General features: G+C 38.5%; 1 protein-coding gene across 1 annotated transcript; it reads left to right on the forward strand.

Annotated features, from left to right (window-relative positions):
• Positions 1-3,190: 3,190 nt before the first annotated feature.
• Positions 3,191-14,918, forward strand: sept3 (septin 3). Its single transcript, XM_034689002.1, has 10 exons — positions 3,191-3,396; positions 4,590-4,988; positions 5,175-5,303; positions 9,639-9,720; positions 9,879-10,016; positions 12,360-12,477; positions 12,593-12,688; positions 12,930-13,026; positions 13,159-13,210; positions 13,747-14,918. The coding sequence occupies exons 2-10, from the start codon at positions 4,592-4,594 to the stop codon at positions 13,874-13,876; spliced, it is 1,239 nt and encodes a 412-aa protein (XP_034544893.1). The 5' UTR covers positions 3,191-3,396; positions 4,590-4,591; the 3' UTR covers positions 13,877-14,918.
• The last annotated feature ends 1,201 nt before the right edge of the window (positions 14,919-16,119 follow it).

Consider the following 16,119-nt stretch of genomic DNA (forward strand, 5'->3'; position numbering starts at 1 on the left):
ATCATCAGTTTGGTCACAAAAAGTATAAAAGCAATAAAGAGGTTAATCTTTCTGACACTGGACTGAATCAAACTGACATTTTTGCACCATCAGACCACCATGCTGTGCTTGAAAATCTATCAGGAAATCCCTCAGAGAAGTGTGATGTAGGCTGGCAATCCTCTGTAACACAATGCCCGTTCAGCACAAACAGTTTTGGCATCAGTTCAAAGGGGTTGTTAGACCACAAAGCAGGCCAGAGACCAAAAGAGACAACAGCAACAACAGCTTCTCTTTCACAACAGCAACTGAATCACTATCCAGCAAGCAGAGCATTTATCATGGAGGACGCAGAAGATCCTTACTATGTCACCATGTATTACCCAGGTTCAGTGTACGTAGGTAAGTACAGATATAATCCAAACCACTCAATAGTTTTAACTTAACAAATTACTTGATGTATACATCCAAGGCATTGAGTCACCTTCTTGTTTTTAGTCTGTTCAGAATAAGAGTTGAATATTTTTTTCTCTTAAAGGGGCGGGAACTCAAACAAGTGGGTGGTCACAGAGGATAGCAGAGGGATTTGAGGGACTGCTCCTTATCAGCAGAGTAACAGACCTGCTGAAGAGAGACATGATGGCACTAGTTAGCAGACTATCTAAATGAGTCCACAGAGACAAACAAACACAACAAAAACATGCAGGAAGAAAGTCAGAGGAAGGATGAAAGCAGAGCAACACTGAGATAAAGTGTGAGTAACACAGCTGTGGTTTTCTCCCTTTAAAAAAACTGTAAATAGTAGTCATTAAATTACACAAAAATATCACAGCAACACTTCCAAATGTTTGTAATAACTGTTGTTTTTATGTTTAAAGGTAAAATCAAAGATAGATTAAAAAACAAAACACTACCAATTATGAGTGAGGAGCCTATACTTAGCTTTAAAAACTATAGCTGTATCATGTGGCTTGTTAGAGTATAAAATGCAGTTGATACAAACCTCATGATTATTTTAATTAAAAAACAGTTTTCATAGCTTTGCCACAGGCTGAATTCTGTATATTCATGACCACTGTGTTTTCAGTCTAAATATGATATGAATTGTATGTCATGTCTGTTTAAAATATGAAAAGGCATAAATAAAGTATATACATATATATATATAAAGATATGAATAGCTTTTAGAGGCTCCATCTGGGAACTATCTTGGAAAACAAACTGAGCCCTATAGGTATTCTTACCAGCTTTTCCGTGGGCTTTTAGCTCTAACAGTCATCAGATGACAGTTTGATAAATCATTATTCGGGTATACCTGTTGATAAGCTTACAAGCTGTTCACAAAGACATAAGTAAGGAAACATAGTAAAAATATTGTCCATTGAAAGTTGTTGGATGTTTCTATTATCAGCCATCTAGCAACACTTGAGATTTATATTTTCATAATAGTAATATGATCTCACAGGTCTCACTACCAGTCAGATAAATCTGAGTACAATTACTAATTAATTCACAAGGCGCTTTTGCTTTACATTGAATTCTACATTATTCTTTCCAAATGTTTCACAATTTTTTTTAATTCAGTGTATTTATGTGCCATTGCTCAGCATCGAGATAGCCTCTTACATGAAAATGTATCAGTAACAAAAATCCAGGAACTAAATATATCCTAACACTAAATGCATAAGCTAATTTTCCATTTTAAAGTTATTTTATTAAACTTATTATCCTACTTTAAGAGAAGAAAAAAAGGAATGACTATTTTGACATTTAGGTATTGCTACCATTGTGAAATTGAATTTGAAAGTGTGTTTTTACTCAGTTAGAGTGGTTGTAGCTACATAACTTTGGCTTTCCTGTCGTTTGGGTCATGAACCTATTACATGCACAAGTGAAACAATATATTTTTTATACAGCTACACTGATCTGCAAGTAAACATTTCTGGTAATAATATGATATATTTAGGTACAGCATGTAAGTATTATAGACTGTACAAAATATGGACGTAGTATCCGTGACGTCACCCATCTGTTTCTGAAGTGCTGTTTTGAGGCCAATCGGGGGCGGGAGCCATATTGCTGCTGTCGAGCGACTGTAACGTAAAGTGGCGGGCTTTGAGCCTCCTAGCCAACCGATACAGTGTTCCCGCCTGTCAATCAAGTCAGCTGTGCCTCTCATTGGAAGACTCATAATCTCAATATCTTTGAAATTGACACGTTGGAAAAAAAATTCACTCCCCCTACAGTGTGTGCCGAGCGATAAATGAGCTAACCGGAGTACACTCGACTTGAATTGGTGTGTATGTGGTTTCCGATACTTCCAGAGCCAGCCTCAAGCAGATCCTCAATGAACTGCAGTTTTTAGCACTTCAGCATTGGACTCATATTCTTAGACCGGAGGTTTCCACTTGGTAGGTATACATAAGTAATGTAACAAAGGCAGGGACCAGTCTCACTGGTTAAGGATGATTTCTACTTACAATATCAACAGGTAACATTTATTCATTGGTTAAATTAACCCTCCTGTTATGTTCGTTTCTTACGGACAACAATAATGTTCTTGGGTCAACTTGACCCGGGGCATATTTAACCCTCCTGTTATGTCTGTTTCTTAGGGACAGCAATAATGTTCCTGGGCCAACTTGACCCAGGGCATATTTAATGATCCAAAAGTGTCCAAACCCAAAAAACCCAATAACCATTTAATCTCATTATTAGCTCCATTACTAACCATTTAAATCAATATGTATCGTGCAATGGTGTTCTTTAATTCTCACAGATGTGCAATGCAAATGTGTGAAATGAGCCATTTTCATTGTGTATGTTGTTTATGCGAATTAAGCCAAGCAGAAGAAGTTTTATAGCGAAATAATAGTTTTAACATTTTTTATTTCTTTTTAACTTTAAAATGGATCAATCTGACCCTCAACATAACAGCAGCTTTATAAAGAGAGAGGTTAGACTTGTTAAAGCTTGTCTTTTTATTGAACTCACTCCAGTAATGGATCTCAGTGGAGCATCCGTGTTACAAGACATAGGCCTTCGTTTTTCCCTTTGAAAGTATTTCTGTACATATGATTCAGTTTCTAATTATAATAATGTGCCCTAAAATATTAGTCTCTGACAGACAACACTGTACCAAAAATCCCTCCCCTCGAGGTAGTAACACTGCGCAGGCGCACTGCATCTCTCCACTCCCTCTCCTCTTGTCGTCTTGGCAACGGTAAAGGGGGGCTCACGGCCAGAGGGAAGGAGAGAAGAAGAGGTACCCGGACTAATCACATGACCGCTGCTCTTCTTATTATCTCCGTGTTTGGATGCACATCGTTTGTTCTCGGACCTTGAGCGACTCTTGAGCAGCCAGTCAGCAGAACACGGTGTTTTTCCTTCGCCTGCGGTTCAATTGAACGTGAATCGGTAAGTGTGACACATCCGCGCTGTGAGCCGACCGAAGACTGAAGCTAGCAGCTAACATGGAGCTGCCGTCGTTTTTTTCCAGCATGTCTGCAGAGAAACAATGGGCTCGACCTGCTGTGATAGAGCCAGCCTCGTGTGTGGCTTTACAAAAAGAAATAATGCCGTTTTCTTAAATGTGAAGCCATATTGTGTCACACTGATCGTGAATCTGCGGGTCTACACAGAACACAAATCAGGGTTTTTAGAGAACAAACACGAAGCTCTGCATCATCAGCTCGTGAAGGTTCAGCCTCAAAGTGTGATGTCCCTGCTGTAATTAGCTTGTAATGAATCCTGAAACAATCAGTTCATGTATTAGTGTATGTGTGAAGGAGGAGCAGAAGGGCACATAGAGGGGGCGAGTAGATCTCCATGAATACTGAGTGTATTAAGTCAAAGTGACAGCCACTGCCTCTGTGACCTGTATGATCTGTGTCTGAGACTTAAAGCAAGGCAGCAGGCTGCTCCATGTGTACTCCCTGCAGGGCTGAGGTTTTCTACATCTTGGCTCAACCTCATGTCTGCTGCTCTTACCATCTGCTTGTATTGTTAGCTTCACTTAAAGTCTCAGTTCACTTGACAGATGTTCTTATTTAACTTTACTTATGATGTTCAGAGAGGTGTTTTTTTGAACAAACTAAAAGATACAGTACCTGTTTTATTGGATATCTGTTACTAAATTGATATGGACTATCCATGAGCCATGAGGTGGATGGTGGATGATGTTCTGAAAAAACGATTATCAACGACAGATCCAGATTGTATGTCCCATTATCCCACATAGTCCTTCATGCTGAATTTTATCACTTTATTTGTGGAGAAAGTGTATGTAATGTGGATATACGATTTAGCCAACACCCAACTTGCGTAATAAGGTCAGTGCCTGTGCATCAAGTTACAAAACCTAACCCCTCATCTTCTGAAACTATGTCCACATTATTTCAAAGAAATCTTTGGACAAGAATGGTACACAAATTTATATGTTGGTTAAATATTCTTAAAGCATTTTGTGTGATCCATTCCTTTCAGACTGCTGTAACATTAACACGTAAAAGAGTAGAGAAACCTCAGATGGCCCTACTGGCCTACTTTCTAGTCATTTGGCAGTACCTTCTGTTAATGAAAATGTTATTTTTATCCTGTTTCCTCTGTAGACATGTCAGACGTAGTTCCCCCAGAAGTGAGACCAAAACCAGCAGTCCCTGCCAAGCCCCCGAATGTGGGAGCTCCTTCCCCCTCCAGTCCCTTTCCACCGCAGATTCCAGGCGTTGGAGGAGGCGTCTCTGCTCCCCCTCCAAGTGCCATTCCAGTGCCCATCGGGAGCCACGGCCCGAGGGATGTTATAAGTCACAGTGTGGGTCAAAGTGTGGGTCATGGCGTTGGTCACGTTGGGGCTCACACTGCAGCACATAACGGAGGTCATGCCCATGGGGGCTCCCACAGCTCCATCGGGGGATCCACTTTGTTGGGTTATATTGGAATTGACACCATCATCGAGCAGATGAGGAAGAAGACCATGAAGACTGGATTTGACTTCAATGTCATGGTTGTTGGTAAGTCACAAATCCGGAGATCATTTTTATTTTTTAAGGTTCATATTTGTTTTGGGAGAAAAGAAAAAGCAAATAATTCTTCCTTCCTATCTGAGTACTCTGTCACTCATTTTCAGTATTATTTCTTTCCTATTTTACCTCATGTTAGTCCTGTTTATTGCAGTTTTGCTCTTCTTCTTCTCTCAGGTCACAGTGGTCTTGGGAAGTCAACTCTAGTGAACACCCTTTTCAAGTCCCAGGTGAGCAGGAAGAGCGCAGGGTGGGCCCGTGATGAGAAGATCCCCAAGACGGTGGAGATTAAAGCAGTGTCTCATGGTGAGTGCAGAAACAGAGCGACTGTTCTCTCTTTAGAGAGAGACATTTATAGTAGCATTTGATTTGACAGAGAAAATGAGCTATCTTTGACCGTCATCAAAAAAATCTTACTTAGCCTTGTTAAATAATCTGTGTCAAATTTTCTGCAGCCTGGTGAGCTCATTTATTATAATTGAATTACAGACCTATTTGGCAACCTTTGCCCTTTCTGTGGAGACACTACTTTGTGTGAGAGGCTTCAATCACTTATTAACAGTGACTCTGTGTTTGCTGTCAGAGCTGGTGGTTTACTCATAGCTGTTAAAAACCATCTTTCCTACTGGATGCATTGCCCTGAAATGATACGTATTGTATACTGTAAAATAATTGGCTATGGCAATTATCTTGGTCTGAGTCTTCTGTTATTTTACAGTCATCTAATGCATTGTCAGTGTGACAGTTTCCAGTCAAACACTCTGATTTAAACCGGCTTGCTCTTATATATCACTTTTCTTGTCTTTCTGACCACACAAAGCGTTTTACACTGCTCATCACAGTCACCCATCCACACCACAGTCATACACTAAAGGCAGAGGAAGCTGTTGTAGGGGACCATTAGTTTTAGCTTTAGCATTCACACACTGCTGATTATGTCACTGGGAGCTGTTTGGGGTTCAGTGTCTTTCCCAAGGACACTTTGGTATGTGACTGTGGGAACTGGTATGCAACCACTAACCTTCCATTGAGAGACAACAGACTCTACCACTTAGCCTCTTATGTTACTATTGCAACAACACACCATCAGAAGGGGAAAACTAAACTAACTTCAAAACGACTAACTTCAAAATTGCATACCCAGGGCGTAAAATTAACTTTTTACCTCATCTGCCTAGTGACCTCCAAAAACTTACAGGCCAAAAATATTTTTCACCTGCCAAATAAAAAAGCTGTCTGTTCCTCGTCTTGATCGTCTTCTGCCTCTTTGTTTATCTTTTTTATTTGTGATGACTTCAAGCCGGGAATTTGTCGCCACAGCTTCCTCGAGACGCTCTTCCCGCCATGCTTCTTCAAGCAAAGGGAATGAATAGAACCCCAGTAGCTGACGTCACACCGTTCCCGACGTACCAAATCACAACACAAGTACAGGGTCAAAATAGCCTGACAGTCGGCAGAGATGGGCGAAAGTACGAAAACAAAACCTCACATGCAATACAACAATTTTCCATTGGCCACTGGCGGATGTGTGTTTTTGTTTTACACACCAAACACATTTTTTACCCACCATTGGTGCTTGGCAGGTGTTAATTCTACGCCCTGGGCGTACCATTAGTTATTACTATAGAGAGACTGATACCTGTGGAGAGAAAGTAGTGGACAACACCTTCAACATATTGGTCCAAGGCACCTTATAAAATCATTTCTGAAGATGTTCTCCTCTCTCTAATCCCTCAACTTGTGGCCTCCCAGATGCTGCTCAGCATGAGCTCCTCTGTCTGTGTCGGTCCTCAGGTGGACACCTCCCACCTGTAGCTGTGTCCTGTATCTGTTTTTGTGATGGCTGCAATGTTACTCATTTATAGCTTAATTCTGACAAATATTTGGCCACATTTAATCACAAACTACTCACCACTCTGGGTAATTGTTTTATTTGTCATTATGTCTTTTTGCCATGTTCCTTTTGTGCCGCTGGGATTGCTATGTTGAGATATAATACTAAAGAATGAATGTGCAGGTCAAGGGTTACTAAGTCAGTGGGGTTCACACTCACATCCTTAATCTAACAAGGCTAACCAACAGCCTAAATGCATTTAGTTAGTTGTGTTGTTACAGGTTGGTAACCCCCTTACTTTAGACATATCACTGATGCACAGTACTGATCTGACTATGAATGTATTAATACATTTGAAGGAGCAATAAACTGTATTCCTGCAGCAAATTTCATACAGATTTGCAATGCTTTAGAAAATAGAACAACGCTCAAAATGTAACATCCTTTCTGTCTTTTAGAGCCATTTGATCTACTTTTCGTTGATCCATTAATGGGGGTTTCATCAGTACTAAAGGACACGCACAAAGCAAGGTTATGCAAGTCTGTCTTGAGTCAGCATTGACTAGATGGCGCTGCATTGCATTAGAGGAACGATTCGAGGCCTGATTGGGAGATGGTTTTAGCCAGGTCTTTTTATGTGAACTTGATTTTCTTTAGTGGATGGAACACCCCCCCGTGTCTGTGTCTTACTCTGTTTTCAAAGACCAAACTTCAAGATAGGAAAAAATTCAGTTCCATATTAGCAAAGAATTAGTCTTATATATTCTTAATCCACCGTGAACATAGCACTTTTCAGCATTTACCATTACAATACGGAATTCTGGAACAAAACCAAGAAGAGCAGAATAGCCATGCATAGACACAAATCACAGCATCCTCTTTCTCCACAATACAACCAAAAAACACAACCTTCCAAATACCAAACACATTCGAAAAACCATAACGCCACCAAAACCAAAACACAGTCAGAAACCACAACATTACTACAAAGCACAGCACAACCAAATACCACCAAATACCACAATACAAACCAAATACCACAGCATTACCTAATTTCACAACTCTACAAACATAAACACAAATACCAATAATCCCCTTCACCATAACACAACATATCACAATAATGCTGCCAAACGGTTAAGCATTTTTCAAGGACCACAGACAACAAAAGCAATATTCAGGGGACATTAAAATGACTAACAGACTGGAATATTTGCCTGTGTGTTGTTTCCATCCTTTGTGATGGTTGAAGTCTGACACATATGCACATGTGCATACAAGTTTTTTTATCTGAGCTATATAATTAGTTTCAGTGTTACATAACAGATGACTTATCCAACTTCTTGTATCAGCAGTGATGTGCAGTGTTTCATTGTGCCCAATTTTCCATGCTGGAGTTCAGTAATGAGCGGCCTCACCATATTTCTCATTCAGCAGACTTAACTTGACACAAATTGTTAAATCTGGGAGAAAACTCTTAAACTGTGTGGATTTTTCAATTGGATAGCCTTTTTTTCTGACAGGTTTGTCGTCTATTGCTCTGGTGGTGTTTTTTCACACACACATGCTGTATGGGTGCTGCAGAGCTTTTTTTGCTTGACATTTGTTTGATAGGCTGAGCTTGTGAAATGCATCTTTTTATCGAACACAAGCTCTCTTATTTTGCTTGAATCAGTGTCCACCCTGTCAGAGTGCAAACCTATAAACATCCAGCCAGTCTATATTTGTCTGTCTGCCACATTTTCATTTTAGTAAGACAATCAAGACAAGACACACAAGCTCTACAGCTAGTAGGAAAAGCTCCAAGTCTCTAACATCACTAGCTAGTTTCATAAAGAGATGAAAGAGGATTTAGGCTTTCTTATGGTTTCTAGTTCTGTACAAGCTGGACAGTTGCATAATGGTAAAGACCTCATTTGAAGCCTAAAAGATTTAGTACTGTTATGCCAAACAGTCTCAGCACTGAGAGCTGGGTTTCCACAGTAACAGTGGATAACCCCCACTGATGACTGACATTAAGAGGTAAACATGGCTGAATTTGTGGTTTGCTAACAATGTTATTGAGCAAGGGACCAAGATTGTTTCCCTCTCATTAAAATCAAAGCAGCTAAACCCTCTGCTGGAGGAAACAAAAGTTTGAAGCTCTGGTTTGTGTAAAAGTTGCACTTATTATAAGTCCTATCAATTATTATTATCATAATGACTTATTAGAGGGGAATACAGGGAAAATTAATCCTATTAAAAGATGCTACGTGTAGCTAATGAAAATATCTGACTTTTGCACTCCTCCCCCAGTGTTACCATCAAATCCTTTACTTTGGCAGACAGCTCTCTGGTGTGATTATATTGGATGGGCACTCTTCCATATGTAACTTACAGGTGTCGGCTCATTTTGACGTCTGGGACTTGGAAATAGACTGAGCTTGTATACATCCTCACTGATTTTACAGCACCAGGGAAACAAACCATTGGACAGAGCTCAGTCTGCGTTGCTACATGATGACTCTGATTGTGAGCACATCGCCTGCAGTTGGCTTGGACCTGACATTGTTATGCTCTTGCCCATGAGAGACAACACTAGAGAGACACAAAAAGCATGTGGCATCACGTGTAGTTGTAAAAAATATCTCTGTTGTCGGCTTATTTTCATATATATATCCAGACGTGTGTTAATATGTAGCATACTCAGATATCAGATACTACATACATCAAATAAATACTAGTTTCATCATATTTGTAGAGTTTTCATGAACAAATGCAACAACTTTGACTTGATTGATTATTTCCTTTTGTGTGCTTTTTTACAGTCCTTGAGGAGGGTGGTGTGAAGATGAAACTGACAGTTGTTGACACCCCAGGTTTTGGAGACCTTATAAACAATGACAACTGGTGGGTTTTTCATCTCCAGAATCATTAAAGCCTCATAACTCACCTGTCACCTTACAACATTGTACTTGTAGTTTAGGCGGGCACTTGTCAGCCTCAAGCTTATTTTGTGCTCAAATAATCTTTTTTTGTAAAGTGGATCGTTTCCTCTGTGTTGACAGCTGGGAGCCCATTGCCAAGTACATCAATGAGCAATATGAGAAGTTCTTAAAGGAGGAGGTCAACATCACCCGGAAAAAGCGCATCCCTGACACCAGGGTGCACTGCTGTCTTTATTTCATCTCCCCCACTGGACACTCGTGAGTAGGGTTGTGTATTGGCAAGAATCTGGCAATATGACACATAACCTGATACAGGGGTGTTATAAATTGCGATATATTGATATACTACAAGCGAGGTCATATATATTGAATATTTTTCCTAAATAGTCTATTTTTAGTTTTTTTTTTTTTAAATCTCTCATGGTAAAACAAACAATGTTATATTCTTAAACAAAAACAGTTTATTTTTATGAATTCAAACTCAGGACAGTTGCGGTGTTTCCCACAGAATGACACTGTACCTGTAGTGGTGGCAATGGGGTGCTGTTGAATATAATTCATTCATAAGTCATGATTCATTAACCTATTTATATTTGAGGACTTCATTTACAAAAACAGACTCTGTTTTTTTTTCATTTTCAAAAAACATATTTCTTTTTTATTTAGATACCTAATTAAGTTACATTTTCAAGATACCTCTGATTAGTACAGTCATTTTGACTTAGTCAAAGCCACCCAACCTCAGTTGATTAATTATACCAAAAATTAGTAACAGAAAAAATGTTTTTTGAAACATTTTTTTCGTTTTTCAAAAGTGAATTAACTGTTTTGCAAATTAACTCTTAGTTTTGTCCTAATACGTTATGTCATCTATTTATTACTATTTGGTTAGCTGTCAGATTATGTTCTGACCAATGTTAAAACAGTGGTATGAGAAGGGTCACATTTAACAGTAGACACTGCTTCTTAATAACAGGAGAGATGTTCCAAATCACCTCTCACATTCACTCGCAGCATGTATCAGGCACTGCAGGTTATCAGACCCAGGGGGAGAAAGCAATGAGATATCATCCTACTCATTGGTAATGGATGGTGATCTTATACAGAGTATAAACAGAAAAAAACAATAAAAAAATTGTCAACCTTGTAAACAAATGTGAATGTTTTAAAAGAGTTTTACTTGGGCAGCCCGCACAGGTATCGTCTATGTGTGGGAAACAGAGAGTTGGATCTGCATTTATTTATCATTTATCAGTTTTAAAGGTATAAAGGTTGCACATTTTGTGTAATTACAGTTTTTCTCAGTCGCTTTGGTACATTTATCTGATCAGAATTGAAACTCTCAAAACTACTTGTTCAATCTTCACATCATTGTGTCACTTGTGCACATCAAAAAAGCAGTTTCTCATTTCTTTGAACAAGCTGCAGATGCTTTGGTACATCCATGCAAATGATTATGTACAATTCTCTGCTGCTTCCTACATTATACATTGCTTATGTCATGTTGATCAAAATGTATTATAATGGGTCTCTGTTGAATAGTCTCACCCTCCACAACATTTAGGCATTAGTTCATCGCATAAGTCTTCACATGCAAAATGGTTGAACATGTTGTCAGAATATGTCAGTCATATTTCTGTACATTTCCATCAGACTATTTTTCTAAATCTATCCTGAATTGGTAAATTGCTCCCAGGTGAATCTTGACTTTCTCTGACAAAGTGAAATGTGTGAAGCATTAGATCAACCAATGATTAACCAGTTTTCTGAAATAGCTCAAAGGTGCATCTCATGAACCATCAACTGGCAAAACTGTAAGAGCATGGCTGACTTGACTGAAAACACAAAATCTCTGTCACCATGTAAAGTACCGAAAAAATATCAATACAGCCCTTCAAAGAATCGATAGAGTACCACTTCATGAAATATTTTAATATATTGGTGTATATATTGTCCTACACCCCTACTCGTGAGTTGAACTTAGCCAGTGCTAGAGATTGGACAAAATATCTGACGAAATGGATTAAGACAAGTTATCTGCAGCATATAATCAAAAATAACAGAGTTCATGTCCTCTGAACCATAAAACTTAATTTTAGAAAAACAGAGCTTGAAAACATGTGTGCTACTTAATATTGTACACAACACACACACCTCTTACTCCTCTGAACACCTCACAATTAGCTACTGCTGACAACTGTGAAATTGTTCTTTAATTGAAAAAAAGATACAGTCTTTTATGTATCACAGACAGTGTATCACGTCCTTCTTAGCCAAGGTGATTGAGACCGAGAGGATGATTTGTGTGCAGACAAACAAGAACTGGGACACAGTCTTTGTTGCTAATAAGCCAACTGTTCTGTAGCGTTCACACTGTAAGTTTTTTGTAATTGCTACAAGACTCTGGAAAAGTAATGAGACCTATGAAACATGACAAATAAAATCTTTGTGCCCCCTTTTTGCCCTTTGTTATCCTGATCATCTTTTAACTGTAGCATACAACCCCTCTGGGAGAATCCAAGCTCCTAAATCCACCTGCTTACACACTTTTTATCTGTGTGCTGTCTTTAAGCTGTTTTTCTATTTGTCTGTCTGTCACAGTCTCCGACAGCTGGATGTCGAGTTCATGAAGCGCTTGAGCCACGCAGTCAACATTATTCCTGTCATAGCCAAGGCAGACACTATGACCATTGAAGAGAGGCAGGAGTTTAAACAGCGGGTAGGTGTTAACATGATCCCACTGAGGTTCAGCTGATAAATTAGCCGGGTCAACATATCAGTGCTTCTTTTCAGTGTTAGTGTGTCAAAGATGCGTGTTACTTCCTGTTTTGTAGGTAAGGAAGGAGCTGGAGACAATTGGAATTGAGTTTTACCCACAGAAAGAGTTTGATGAAGACATGGAGGACAAGAGTGACAATGACAAGATTAGAGTAAGTGCTTATTTTCTCTCCTTTGAACACATTTGTTCAATAATGTACCTCTTCTTCTACAAAATGAGTCTGTCCTCCACCTCCTCTAGCTTTCAGCTGTCTTTCCCACAGTCACACATCACTTTCTCCAAACTGAATGTCAGGGCACTGGGGCATTCTGTGTCTTATTTCATCTCATAAACCTTGTACAGCTCTCTTCTGTGTGCTGATTTCCCATTTGTTTAAATGTCTATGTCCATAGGAGGCCATGCCCTTTGCCGTGGTGGGAAGCGACAAAGAATATCAAGTGAATAGCAAACGAGTTCTGGGGAGGAAGACACCTTGGGGAATCATAGAAGGTGCGATAATTAGCCTATGTTTTCAATTTTTAAATAGTTTTAACTGACACTTTGTCTCAGAAATATCATTCATGGTCTTGGCTGAAGGATTTGACATGTAAAATGTGATATTGTCCAATTTTCTTATTGCAGTCGAAAATCCCAACCATTGTGAGTTTTCTCAGCTGAGGGATTTTCTGATCAGGTATATATTCTCATTGATAGATTTTTATAATCTCAACACAATGCAATAAATATGATTTGAAGAAGCTACTCAGTGCAATGGGATGAGAGTATTCTGGAGATTGGTTATTATCTCTTCATGCAGAATTCTCATGATTATTGCTTTTATTTATCAAGTGATGAATTGAAATGTAAGACACGGAAAATTGTGAAAACCCACAAAAAAAGTTTTCCCATTTTAAAATCCTTAAATTGAACCTTTCACTTTTATAATCAAAAAAGGCTGCCAAACATCACATATCCACATTTCAGAGGCAGGAACCAGTACTGTTCTGATTACATTTTAATAAAAAAGTTGATAAAATACATGCTTTGGTTGAAATTGCTTCCTGGATCCAGTCAAACCTTTTAAATTTAGCTACAGTTTAGCTCTTTGTTAAACCTGAACAGAAACTAGATGTATTTAGAAATCCCAATAACTGACATCTCTGAGTTTCAAACATGGAGTACATAACTTGTAACATGTCCTCCGTGTGTTTTGGTATCTCTTTTTCTCAGGTCTCACCTCCAGGATCTGAAGGAGGTCACTCATAATATTCATTATGAAACCTACCGTGCGAAGAGACTGAACGAGAACGGCGGTCTGCACCCCATATCTTCCAATGACACCCAAGAAAGTAACCTGTAGCCAGTTAGTCAGTCAGGAGACCAATCTGACAGAGTGGGAATGAAAAAGTGTGCAATGAAGTTGATTGATGAGTCTACAGAGTATTAATCTGTGTCACCACAGCATCGCTGCATGCTTGGAAAACTTCCGCATCTATAACAATTGGTGTGATTTAATCTTTTTTTTTATAAACTCCACCCATCACCTTCTACACCTCCTTTCCCACACCATCCCCACAAACACATATCAAGCCCCTCCAACATCATATCATGTCCCATCAAAATCATTATTTTCATACCTATGAACATTGAAATGAAAAGACGCTCCCACCCAGAGACATCGTGCCATTATAAAACTTACAATTTATCTACTGCCAATGCCTTTTCATGTAACATCCTACAGGTAGTACACGCTTAGAAAGTGCCACATTATTGTTTTAGTTAAGGTGTTCTGTAGCAACTGATGTCTGATTTTAGACAAATAAGATGACTTACTGGAATTATTAAAATGATAATTCCTGTATTGTTGTGATACTTTAGTCAGCTCTGCAGGTGACTCTACAAATTACTAAGCAGAATTTTTTTTCATGTGAAGAAAAAAAATCCCTGTGGCTTTACTCTCAGGAGGACTTAAGAATTACTACAAGCTGTTGTGGTCTATTATCCTCACCCACACCAAAGGAGACAAATTGAAAATTCTGTAATATTCCCTCACCCTGTTTATATTTGATTATATATTTAAATTCCCATCAGACCTGCACACTAAAATGGGAAAAGCTAAAACAGCAGTGACATGGGAAATTCAAATCTGTGAGCAGCAGTGTGTGCTTGTAATTAGAGAGTCCACAAGATGCATGACTGTGCATACTGCAGAGTCTATGATTCACTGTATGCGCATGCAAACTTAACAATTTGGGACATCTCAGCCCAGCATACTTTGGCTCATAACAGTGGGTAAAGAGGGAAAAAACTGTGTTTTAATACATTTGTTCTCAAGTTAACTTGGCCAACTCCATTTGTATTGACAGAGGAAGTTGATTAAAATGTTACAGGTTTCAGATCAACTCTGTATTTAATTTCACAGCTAAATGAGAACAACCGATTTTTATCAAGCAGCCTGCTGCATGTAATTGAACCTGTATCATCAGTATGGCAAATGTCATTCTTTAAAAATGTAACTTAAAAAACAAGCTTTTTTCAACAAGATTAATTTATATAAAGGCTCAGTCTTTAAAGACCACTCACTTTTGCTATGTTTTTTTTGTTTGGTTGTTTGCCTTTTCCCTTTTTACTGTACCTACTGTCTATTCATGGAAAAAAAAAACTTTCCAATTCCAAACATGAGATCACTGGTGTGATCTGTGTACTGATAAGAAAAAATATATATATTTTCTTTGTTTCAAAAGTGGTGCCATGAAAAGTTTTAGTGAACAAAGTAAGACATAAATCTGGTGACAAGTTATTGTGCTATTTTTTTTAAAGATGAAGTCACCCTGGTTGCCACTTGGTGGCAGCACTCTGCTGTTTATATGCACTGACTCAACACAAGGGCGAACACACTGGCTGGCTCTGTGCCCTCAGACATTCTGACTGATGAGATTTGTAGGTACATTTTAATTGTTTAATAATGAATTTTACAGTTTCAGTCCACCATTCAGTGACAACTAATGTAACCCTACAGATCTTACACAAGAAGTGTAAGTAATGCCACCACAATGAAATGCACTAACAGTATTGGGGTAATTATTACAAATCTTTTTTTAAGTTGTAAACATGTTTACAAAGTATTTTTCAGAAAAACAAAAACATTTATACTGTTCTACCATGTACTGTGCAGTACAATTATGCCAAATTAAAAGTAATTCAATTACTGATAAATATCAATTTAAATTTGATTTATGTTGAATCCTAGTTTTTAATGTTTTGACATGTGCAATTTTGATTTAATGAGAGATGTGTGTGCAACAAACTGAGAATAGCTGTTTGTGATCTTAGTGCAGTCAACTGTTTCAATCAAGTCAAAACAGTGTTTATCTGTGCATGCTTGTGTCCATATTGCGTGTTTGCTCACAGCCAATCAGATCACACATTACTGCAACTGTTTGAATGTGTGATGTGTAAAATACATTTCTATATCATGAGGTAAAGCACTGCTGTCTTAACTCCTGTAACAAAACTGATGGAGTGAAACAAACACATCTCTCACCAATCTGAGTCAGTGGAACCTCAAAGTGTAAATTTATTCAATAACCACTTTTCTTTTCA

The sequence above is a fragment of the Notolabrus celidotus genome, chromosome 7 (genome assembly GCF_009762535.1).
Source record: "Notolabrus celidotus isolate fNotCel1 chromosome 7, fNotCel1.pri, whole genome shotgun sequence".
Lineage (NCBI taxonomy): Eukaryota > Metazoa > Chordata > Actinopteri > Labriformes > Labridae > Notolabrus > Notolabrus celidotus.